At 35.8% G+C, this 12259-nt stretch overlaps 1 protein-coding gene and 1 pseudogene across 1 annotated transcript; one reads left to right on the plus strand and one right to left on the minus strand.

Annotated features, from left to right (window-relative positions):
* The window catches only part of LOC107662210 (mitochondrial inner membrane protease ATP23 homolog), a 4313-nt pseudogene extending 3563 nt beyond the window's left edge, over positions 1 to 750 (minus strand).
* An 840-nt stretch (positions 751 to 1590) lies between these two features.
* Positions 1591 to 11562, plus strand: LOC107662235 (RNA polymerase II-associated protein 3-like). The gene is made up of 12 exons (XM_016452175.1): positions 1591 to 1603; positions 3152 to 3222; positions 3293 to 3394; positions 4768 to 4895; positions 4969 to 5090; positions 5173 to 5243; positions 6370 to 6462; positions 6950 to 7065; positions 7140 to 7263; positions 7333 to 7427; positions 8494 to 8594; positions 11200 to 11562. Exons 1-12 carry the CDS (start codon positions 1591 to 1593, stop codon positions 11283 to 11285), a joined length of 1122 nt encoding a protein of 373 aa, XP_016307661.1. The 3' UTR covers positions 11286 to 11562.
* Positions 11563 to 12259: the final 697 nt, after the last annotated feature.

Consider the following 12259-nt stretch of genomic DNA (forward strand, 5'->3'; position numbering starts at 1 on the left):
CACACATACACACACACACACACAAACACACTCAGAATTCCGAGAAAAGAAAAAGTCGGAAATGTAAAAAATAAGAGGTCTCAACTGTGAGATAAAAAAATCGCAGTTACATATTTAAGGTTTTAGTTAGTTATATATATATATTATCAGGTGGCGGGGGGTGGGTGGGGAATTGCAAGATATATAAAAAAAATACATAAAGTGATTTTTAAAAATGTTAAAGTCAGAATTGTGAGATACAAATTCGCAATGCTCTATCTTTTCTCTTTCCTTGTCTTTGGTGATGGAAACAATCTTCCACAGTAACGCGTGTGCAGACACTGTCAGATAAACGCTAGAAACTCGATTATAATATTGCAATATTGTTAAGTACGCAGTGTGAGGCAGCGTGCACACAGCTGATGTCCCCTTACTAGTGTCCATGGCGAACTGCAGCATGATTTGACACTTGTGTCTAAAGGTGAAGAGACTTTCCCCGATCGAGCCCTGCTTGTGCTTGCTGCTGTAGCCGAACTCTTTCTGCTCGTCAGGCCGGTTGCTGTCCTGCAGCGGCTCTTTATTGCTACTCTCCTCTTCTTCAGCCCTATTTCGAGCCATCATCGCAAATGTCACGCGGGCATCCGGGAGTCACGTGACTGAAAGCAGGCAAAGGGCGACGGAGGATTAAAGTAGCTCGCGATTTTACTGAATCTACTTAGTGTGGGCTTTAGTTATTTTTATATTATTTTGATTTTCCAAATAAGATGATTTTGCTCAACATAAGATCCCGGCAAGGTTGTGTTGTTGTTTTCAAAATAAAAGTCCGACACAAGCAATAGACTATATATATATATTTTTTAATATATATAGTTCATTTCCTGACAAAATACGAGCACTATATACACCAAAAAAAAGGGTAATAAAGAAAATAATGATTTCTAGCTTTTTCAGTTAACGTGTGCGTGCGGTGCGTGTCGTGTGCGTGACGTAGTTGGCGCATGCGCGCAGAGGAGTGTGTTTCTGATCGAGACTCTTCATCATTACCGCAGGTATGAGACGCACCTCTGATTCTGCTCTTTACTGCTGATTTTAACCCAGCTGAATGAGCGTCTCTAAACAAGCGTTTATAACAAGTTTGTGATTAGCAGAATAAATATCCCACATGTGTGTTAGCACGCCAGTAACCCATGTTTTATCAAGTTAATCATCAGTGTGTACGAGTCGTTTAGCTCCACACAGCTCATGATGAACCTGCTGTTTCTGTCGCAGAATGACAGACTGACGATAATTCATTTCGATTTATTTATTTACTTTATTTGTTTGTTTTTGTGGAATCTTATTAATCTGTAGTTAGCGGCTTTTTCGAGGCCGCATTGTTGATAGGTTAACTTTTGAAGAGTTGCCATGGTAACCGTAGCTTCCGCGCCAGCGTACTACAGTCGTTGTTTCCACTGTAAAATCATAATTAACTATAATGATCGTAATAAGTCATTAATAATTGCATTAATTACAAGTAATATACAAATAATTAACTGACTAATCTCTTGAATAATTGACTCATTTTGCATGATTTATTATTTTGTGGTTTTCTATGGTAACCCGGTGCTAACTATGGTAAAACTCTGTAAAACTTTTATTTAATAGATATCACCATACCTTCCCAGTGAATTAATCACAGTACATTAAGACATGACATTTTATAATGCAAGTTTTCTAGAATGTTATATCTAATAAAAAATGCATTTTGCATATTCCTAAACAGAAATCTGAACATTTTATGAAGCCAGCAGCAAAATTCTCTTTGATTTTTTTTTTTACATATTAAAGGTTTTTCCAGTGGGGATTTTGTATTTCTCTTTTTATCAGAAAATACTGTCAACAGACAGAAAACAAATACATTTTCGCCATGTTTTAAGGAATAAAATGTTGTATAAATCAGTGTGAATAATATATAAACAAACCCCTCAGTAAAAACCTTCAGAATATAGAGAGGAATAAACCTGTAAGTTTTGGTGTATGTAAGTGCTGCTGAAGTGGAGATAAAAACTCGCAACCTTTAAAAACATGCATTTTCACCATGTTTTTAGGAATAAAATGTTGTATAAATCAGTGTGAATTATATATAAACAAACCCCTCAGTAAAAACCTTCAGAATATAGAGAGGGATAAACCTGTAAGTTTTGGTGTATGTAAGTGCTGCTGAAGTGGAGATAAAAACTCACAACCTTTAAAAATATGCATTTTCGCCATGTTTTTAGGGATAAAATGTTGTATAAAATCAAGAAAATAATATATGAACAAACCCCTCAGTAAAAACCTCAGAATATAGAGAGGAATAAACCTGTAAGTTTTGGTGTATGTAAGTGCTGCTGAAGTGGAGATAAAAACTCACAACCTTTAAAAACATGCATTTTCGCCATGTTTTTAGGAATAAAATGTTGTATAAATCAGTGTGAATTATATATAAACAAACCCCTCAGTAAAAACCTTCAGAATATAGAGACACAAAGGCTGCATTTATTTGATCATAAATACAGTAAAAACAGTTAAATATCATTACAATTTAAATTAACTGTTTTCTATGTGAATATATGTTAAAATGTAATTTATTCCTGTGATGCAAAGCTGAATTTTCAGCATCATTACTCCAGTCTTATTCTAATTACATTATTTTAACTTATTCAAATTGTATTTTATTTTGTCATCAAAAATACAGTAAAAACAGCAAAATTGTGAGATATTATTACAATATAAAATAGCTGTGTTCTATGTCAATATATTGTCAAATGTAATGTATTGCTGTAATTTTCAGCAGATATTACTCCAGTCTCATTTAAATGTAATTTATTCTAATTACTTTATTTGAACTTATTCAGTTTTTATTTTATTCTAATTATTTTGTCATTTTATCTTTTTTGGGTTATCAAAAATATAGTAGAAACAGTGATACACAACCACAAAAAATATCCACAAAATAGTTTCCACAAAAATATTAAGCTGCAATTTTCAAATAAATGCAGCATAAAAGGCGCGTCTTAAAACATTAATATTCCTAACGGACCAGTAGTGTAAATTTGCTTTGTATGCTTTATAAATTAATAAGGAAAAACTAAAATAATCATCAACAGATCAAATCTTTATCCCGTGATCTCCTCTCTGTTTATTCGTCCAGATTATGAGATGGTTCTCAAACTGGATCCTGGAAGCTCAGAGGCCCAGAATGAGATCCAGAAGCTCCAGCAGGTGTGTGAGTGATCTGGTTTGACAGACGCGTGTGCTGTGAGATCCGTCAGTGACCGATGCTTAGTTTCAGGTGCTGGAATCGAGTGGACGCACGGCGGAGAAGAGCGAGAGCGATGCAGAGCCGTTACAACAGCAGCAGAGGAAACAGGAAGCAGTCGTGCAGAAAGACAGAGTGAATATCTTCTTCATAGGCCTGGGCGATAAAACGGTATCGATATTTATCGACGGTACACCTTCTTCGATAACGATCGAAAAAATGTTCGATATAGTGCACGATATAGGCAGGTGCTCTGAGTGACGCAGGCAGCACACACAAACACATGCTGTAATGCCTCCTGTGATGAGATTGTGAATAAAGAATGAATATTAGTCGAATTTAAATTAAACATTTGCATTTGAATGTTAGATGTGCATCAGTGGCGCGCAAGATGCAGTGATGATGTAAGTGACGTTGTTGTATTTGAATGTTTTGTTAGTCTAGCCCACGAGACGCACCGCTGCTGCATTATTCATTCAAAGTATTAGAGAAATATAGAAGCTCAATGCGGAGAAGATCTTGAATGGGTTAAAACCGAAACCAAGCCATTCACACAGAACTAGGGCTGCACGATATATCGGAATATCGCAAATGTAAATATCGTGATATGCATATCGCAAGGGCGTGCGATATCTGAATAATTTTAATAATAGGCTACTTAAATCAAAACATTGCAAAAGGTCAAAGTTTTAGTCTCGTCTTGCTGTCTGACTCACACCTGAAGCGCGCGCACAAGCCGCATCTCACACAGCGTATCTTCCGTTCTGCCGCACACCTGCAAAGCGCGCGCGCACACACAGAGAGACGCGTTTCAGACGGCGCGCAGACACCAAGTTGATTCGTCTTTCGCATCTCCTCATGTTTGAACAGACACATACACACAGAATTATGTCAATAGTACCCGTCTCGACGATCATTCTCGTAAACGCAGTCGGTTATGTTTTAAATGAATGTAAACAGCTGAGAAAGAAATCGGATGTGTATCATTATACTGGATCCGTGCAGTCGGATTTAAAGGGACAGCAGCCTATAAATACGTGCTGCTGAATATGTCACTAATGTTAATCAAACAACAAAACAGCTATAACAAAGATTAATCTAAATTTAATTCATACAGTGAACACTATGCAGTGTTATTTTACACTTAATTATTACATTTCTGTACCTGAATACTATTTATTTTATCTATGCTTGTAAATTGTGTATTTGTTCTTTTTTCCCCTTCTTTTTTTTTTACTGACTGTTCACTTGCCTTTAAGCATGTTTGAACTTTCTCGTACTATAGTTTCTGCTGTGGTATATGAAGTACTTAAAGTGTGTGGAAAGCAAAGTCACAATGATATAAAATTAGTGCGCTTTGTTTTAAAAAATGTCAATTATTATCGATACCGAACGATATGAAACATTATATCGTTGATACATTTTTTAGCTATATCGCCCAGCCCTACTGCTTCATCATCATCGCGATTGAGCCGATCTGAACGCTGACGCTGTTTCCGATGTTTCAGGGGAACGCTTACTTTAAAGAAGGCGAGTACGAGGCGGCGGTGGAGTGTTACTCGAGAGGAATGCAGGCGGATGGGACGAATGCACTGCTGCCTGCTAACAAAGCCATGGCTTACCTCAGACTCCACAGGTGACACATCCCTCAGAAGTGTGCTCACTGTCTAGTGCGTGCTTGTGTTAGAGTGTGGTGTGTGTTTGTGCAGGTTCAGCGAGGCGGAGCAGGACTGTAGCGCGGCTCTCGCTCTCGACGCCTCGTACGCCAAAGCCTTCGCCAGACGAGCCACGGCCAGAGCCGCTCGAGGCAGGATCAGAGAGGCCAAAGAAGGTCCGTCATCCATCGCTTCGGTCGCTTTCGCAGCCTCATCCTCGTTTCTGAGGAGCTCACATGCATTTGTGTTTGTCTGCAGATTTCAAGCAGGTTCTGAAGCTTGAGCCGGGAAACAAACAGGCCTTGAGTGAGATCGAGAAACTCTCAGCGGTACGTGTGTCCGCAGCACACGGTCATGGATTCGTCTGGTCTAGGGATGATTTGGGGACAAAAATCTTTTTGCAGTTTTTCCTGATGAAAATTGTTGTGATTGTGGATTTAAAAAAAAAAAAATCCAAGTTTGCTGTGCTTGTTTGTAATAATTAATAATTAATAATAATTTATGCATTTAGCAGACGCTTTTATCCAAAGCGACTTACAGTGCATTCAGGCTATACATTTATTTACCAGTATTACAGTTTGTAGCCAAAATGTTGTGATTATATTTATCAACATGGCTGTATTATTATTATTATTATTATTATTATTAAATAAAAGCAGTAAAATGACTAGATAAAAACAAAAGAAGAAATATTACTATTAATACAATTTTATAGATACTTGACTTTATAAAAATGTTATATTTTATATTTTTTACATTATAGCTGTAAAATTATGTTTTTAATAAGTGCACAGCATTTTGGGGGAAAAAAATCGAATTGCAATTTTTCTGATAAAAATTATGAACGCAAAAAAACAAAAACAAAAACTTTGCTGTGCTTGATAGGGCTGAACAACTTGACCAAAATTTTGTGATTATTATTACTAAATTAAAATATAAAAATGACTGAATAAAGAATACTGCTATTGTAATATTTCAAATACTAAAAGAAAAAAAATATTAAAAAATATTTTTTTTATTTATATTATATTTTTATATTTAATTTAATTATAAACATAAAATATTTACTAATAATAATAAATATAAAATGACTAATAAAAATATTATATAATAATAGTCATTTAATTTTTTATTTGATTCCAATATTTCACACAAATAAAAATCAAGTATTTAAAAAAATAATTATTATTTACATTACAACTGTAAAATTACGATATTAATATTTTTGACCTTTTATATCATTAATTTTTATACCATGGTCAAAACTCGCAGGGAGCCCTTGAAGCTTCTCTTTTGTTGATAAGTGCTTCTCATTACAAGTTTGTGAAGAAGGTTGGCGCGCGTTTCCTAAATGCACGTTACAATTAGCGACTCAAACTCAGAGCAGATGCAGATGGAGTCCATGAGGATCATGATTACTGATTTATCATGATTTATCATTCACCTGTTCATCAGGAGATGAGGAGCAGCGGTCTTCTGGCTCCAGAGGACAACAAACAGAGGAGAAGCATCCAGTCCATCAACAAACCTGAAGATCTCAGATCCACCGTGAGTCCGTGATATGTGACCCTGGAGCACAAAACCAGTCATAAGTGTCAATTTCTCGAATAAATAAGCTTTCCATTGATGTATGGTTTGTTAGGATAGGACAATATTTGGATGAGATGCAACTATTTGAAAATCTGGAAGGGTGCAAAAAAATCTAAATATTGAAAAAAATCATCTTTAAAGATGTCCAAATGAAGTTCTTAGCCATGCATATTACTAATCAAAAATTACGTTTTGATATATTTACGGTAGGAAATTTACAAGATATCTTCATGGAACATGATCTTTACTTAATATCCTAATGATTTTTGGCATAAAAGAAAAATCTATAATTTTGACCCAAACAATGTATTTTTGGCTATTGCTATAAATATACCCCAGCGACTTAAGACTGCTTTTGTGCTCCAGGCTCACATATGAGGAGGAATTGAGGTCGTTTTTGTGTATGTTGAGTGTCAATGCATCATGTGTGTTTGTGTCGCCTCAGAAACCCTTGAGGAGGATTGACATCCAGGAGGTGGGTGCAGAGATCTCACCGTCCACGTCTTCACCGCATCCCAAGATCCAGAAGATAGAGGAGATCTCAGACGCTCCTGTATCCAGGTGAGCAGATGACGTGATCCGATCGTCACGCTCTCCTGCTGCTGGAGTGAGTCTGTCAATGTCTTGTGTTTCAGGGCTTGTGTAGATTCATCTGCAGATCCTGAATCGATTCCTCCTCCACCCAGCAACGCTTTCCAGCTGGAGGCCGACCTCAGGAAGACCAGCCGTCACCCACAATCCACTTACAAATATCTGAAGGTAGCGTCAGTGCCGCTCACTCTATCCTCTCTCTATCTGTGCTTCTCATCTCAACGTTTAACATTGCAGCAAATCAGTCCAGACGCTTATCTGAAGATCTTCCAGAACTCTCTGGAGCCTGATGTTCTCAACCACATCCTCAAGACCTTCCACAGCTTCTTTCAGTGAGTGCTCAGATGAAGATGATGATGAACCGAGAATTATAACTGTAAAGATAACTATAAAAGTTACTATCAACAATAACTATAGCAGTGCTATTAACGAAAACGATTTGAAACATCATTTTCAGAAAGTGAAATAAAATGTAAATATTTAATGGAAAATATAAATGAAAATTAGAAATGTTACCATGGCAACTAACTGAAATATGTTGAAGTAAGAAAAAAATTACGAAAATTAAAATAAAAAATAAATTACAGCTAAATAGAAATATTTTTAAAAAATACTAATAAACATGACAAAATTACTAAAACTTAAACTAAAAATTAAAGCTAATTCTAAATAGAAATAAATACTATAATAGCATATCACTTAACTCTAACGGTAACCATAACTAACTATAACCTTAACTTGAATGGTAACTATATCAGTGTTATTGTTAACTAAAACGATTTAAAAAAATCATTTTCAGTAGGTGAAATAAAATATAAATATTAGATGAAAAATATAAACAAAAATGAGAAATAACTAAAATGGGTTTCAGTTGAAGTACTAAAATTACTAAAATAAATTACAGCTAATCAAAAAAACGTCTAATGATGACAAAGACCATTAGAAAATTAAATTAAAATCTAAACTGAAAAAATATAAATATTAAAGCTAATTCTAAATATTAATGAATACTATGAGTTTATAAATAATAATAAAATAACACTGAACCGTAACGATAACTATAACGTGACAATAACAATGAATATAACTATAACAATAACTGCAACTATAATGATAACTATAGCAGTAACTTTAAAACGATAACAGTAACTACAGTGGTAACTGTAACAATAACTATTATAATAACTACAATGCTAAGAATAACGATAACTATATTAGCAGCACTTCAAATGCTTTGATTATGATTGGCTGTCAATGTTTGTATCATTCATCAGCTGGAAAAAAATGCCTCTAAGTGATTTATGGTTATAGTTATCATCCCTGGCATTTACTGCAGACAAAGAGAGTTCGACGTGATGATGTCATTTCCTGTTTCCTGTGTCTGGTCTGTGATTTCAGACATGATGATGCATCTCTTCTGCTGGCCGTTCTGAGGAGCCTGGCGAGCGTGAGGAGGTTTGACATGACCGTCATGTTCATGTCGTCCGCCGAGAAGAAACGTACGAACACACACAAGCACTGAACACTGCGCGCACAGCGGCGAATAAACACAAACTCTGTTCTTTCTGTCAGTCTTACAGGAGCTGTTTGACTGGATTCACAGCGCAGGTCTGGGAGACGCTTCCGTTCAAGGCTTACAGAAGAAATACGGCCTTTGACCTCTACAGAAATCTCTCCGGATTAGATTTACGATCAGACTGACACCTCACTGTCTGGCTTCGCTGTGAATGAATCAGATGCTCTGATTCCTCAGAACGGACGTTTGAATGGGTTTATGTGGTTCCTGTGCAGATGAGCAGAATTTCATATGATATTATTATGAGTCCATCTAAAACGTTCACTGTTGGTTCATGTGTTTTTCTTCTGTTTCTGTAGTTCTGAATGCTGCAGTATTAAAGTCAACATGAAATCCAAACGGACTCTAGACTCCAATCCTACATTTTCTTCATTAAATGTATGTAATATCTATACATTTCTAACTATATTAAGTCATCTTTATTTATATATTGCTTTATGAAATACAGAGTGTTTCAAAGCAGCTTCACAGTGATAAGCAGGAGAAAATTAAGCAACGGTACATAATCTAATTCAGTGCGATAGTATTAAATGCACTACAGGTAACAGTGTCATTATTAAGCTCAAGTCAGTTCAGTATCACAAGTGTTGCAAAATTTGTCAGTTATGAAGCCAAGATGATTCAGCGCTATAGAAGGTAGGGCTGGGTAAAAAAATATTGATACCTCGATATTAATCGATTCTCATTTTTACGGAACGATATCGATTCTTAAATCCAAGATTTTGTGCTCCAGGCTCACATATGAGGAGGAATTGAGGTCGTTTTTGTGTATGTTGAGTGTCAATGCATCATGTGTGTTTGTGTCGCCTCAGAAACCCTTGAGGAGGATTGACATCCAGGAGGTGGGTGCAGAGATCTCACCGTCCACGTCTTCACCGCATCCCAAGATCCAGAAGATAGAGGAGATCTCAGACGCTCCTGTATCCAGGTGAGCAGATGACGTGATCCGATCGTCACGCTCTCCTGCTGCTGGAGTGAGTCTGTCAATGTCTTGTGTTTCAGGGCTTGTGTAGATTCATCTGCAGATCCTGAATCGATTCCTCCTCCACCCAGCAACGCTTTCCAGCTGGAGGCCGACCTCAGGAAGACCAGCCGTCACCCACAATCCACTTACAAATATCTGAAGGTAGCGTCAGTGCCGCTCACTCTATCCTCTCTCTATCTGTGCTTCTCATCTCAACGTTTAACATTGCAGCAAATCAGTCCAGACGCTTATCTGAAGATCTTCCAGAACTCTCTGGAGCCTGATGTTCTCAACCACATCCTCAAGACCTTCCACAGCTTCTTTCAGTGAGTGCTCAGATGAAGATGATGATGAACCGAGAATTATAACTGTAAAGATAACTATAAAAGTTACTATCAACAATAACTATAGCAGTGCTATTAACGAAAACGATTTGAAACATCATTTTCAGAAAGTGAAATAAAATGTAAATATTTAATGGAAAATATAAATGAAAATTAGAAATGTTACCATGGCAACTAACTGAAATATGTTGAAGTAAGAAAAAAATTACGAAAATTAAAATAAAAAATAAATTACAGCTAAATAGAAATATTTTTAAAAAATACTAATAAACATGACAAAATTACTAAAACTTAAACTAAAAATTAAAGCTAATTCTAAATAGAAATAAATACTATAATAGCATATCACTTAACTCTAACGGTAACCATAACTAACTATAACCTTAACTTGAATGGTAACTATATCAGTGTTATTGTTAACTAAAACGATTTAAAAAAATCATTTTCAGTAGGTGAAATAAAATATAAATATTAGATGAAAAATATAAACAAAAATGAGAAATAACTAAAATGGGTTTCAGTTGAAGTACTAAAATTACTAAAATAAATTACAGCTAATCAAAAAAACGTCTAATGATGACAAAGACCATTAGAAAATTAAATTAAAATCTAAACTGAAAAAATATAAATATTAAAGCTAATTCTAAATATTAATGAATACTATGAGTTTATAAATAATAATAAAATAACACTGAACCGTAACGATAACTATAACGTGACAATAACAATGAATATAACTATAACAATAACTGCAACTATAATGATAACTATAGCAGTAACTTTAAAACGATAACAGTAACTACAGTGGTAACTGTAACAATAACTATTATAATAACTACAATGCTAAGAATAACGATAACTATATTAGCAGCACTTCAAATGCTTTGATTATGATTGGCTGTCAATGTTTGTATCATTCATCAGCTGGAAAAAAATGCCTCTAAGTGATTTATGGTTATAGTTATCATCCCTGGCATTTACTGCAGACAAAGAGAGTTCGACGTGATGATGTCATTTCCTGTTTCCTGTGTCTGGTCTGTGATTTCAGACATGATGATGCATCTCTTCTGCTGGCCGTTCTGAGGAGCCTGGCGAGCGTGAGGAGGTTTGACATGACCGTCATGTTCATGTCGTCCGCCGAGAAGAAACGTACGAACACACGAACACACACAAGCACTGAACACAGCAGGTGAATAAACGCAAACTCTTCTTTCTTTCAGTCTTACAGGAGCTGTTTGACTGGATTCACAGCGCCGGTCTGGGAGACGCTTCTGTTCAAGACTTACAGAAGAAATACGGCCTTTGACCTCTACAGAAATCTCTCCGGATTAGATTTACGATCAGACTGACACCTCACTGTCTGGCTTCGCTGTGAATGAATCAGATGCTCTGATTCCTCAGAACGGACGTTTGAATGGGTTTATGTGGTTCCTGTGCAGATGAGCAGAATTTCATATGATATTATTATGAGTCCATCTAAAACGTTCACTGTTGGTTCATGTGTTTTTCTTCTGTTTCTGTAGTTCTGAATGCTGCAGTATTAAAGTCAACATGAAATCCAAACGGACTCTAGACTCCAATCCTACATTTTCTTCATTAAATGTATGTAATATCTATACATTTCTAACTATATTAAGTCATCTTTATTTATATATTGCTTTATGAAATACAGAGTGTTTCAAAGCAGCTTCACAGTGATAAGCAGGAGAAAATTAAGCAACGGTACATAATCTAATTCAGTGCGATAGTATTAAATGCACTACAGGTAACAGTGTCATTATTAAGCTCAAGTCAGTTCAGTATCACAAGTGTTGCAAAATTTGTCAGTTATGAAGCCAAGATGATTCAGCGCTATAGAAGGTAGGGCTGGGTAAAAAAATATTGATACCTCGATATTAATCGATTCTCATTTTTACGGAACGATATCGATTCTTAAATCCAAGAATCGATTAGCCTAGCCTGTTTTCAGTTAATGGACGGAATGTTGAAGGGCACTTTGCAGTATTTAAACAATAAATGCCGTTTTGGTGCTGTTTAATGTGGAGTGATCGCTGTAGCGCCGCTTCGCTTTATTACTAGTTATAGCACAAAATAAACATGACTAAACATCCGAAGGTAAGTTAAAAGAAAGAGTACAACTTTACAATCCGTATCCTGTCTCAAATAATCGCTCAATCAGTGTTTCAGCTGCGCAAAGACGTCATAATGGCTTGTAAACAATGTCACGTAACGTCACATTTACCTCAGAAAAAACGTATTCGTAACCATAAACTCCTTAAT

This window comes from Sinocyclocheilus anshuiensis, unplaced genomic scaffold (genome assembly GCF_001515605.1).
Source record: "Sinocyclocheilus anshuiensis isolate Anshui unplaced genomic scaffold, SAMN03320099.WGS_v1.1 scaffold1543, whole genome shotgun sequence".
NCBI classification, from domain to species: Eukaryota; Metazoa; Chordata; class Actinopteri; order Cypriniformes; family Cyprinidae; genus Sinocyclocheilus; species Sinocyclocheilus anshuiensis.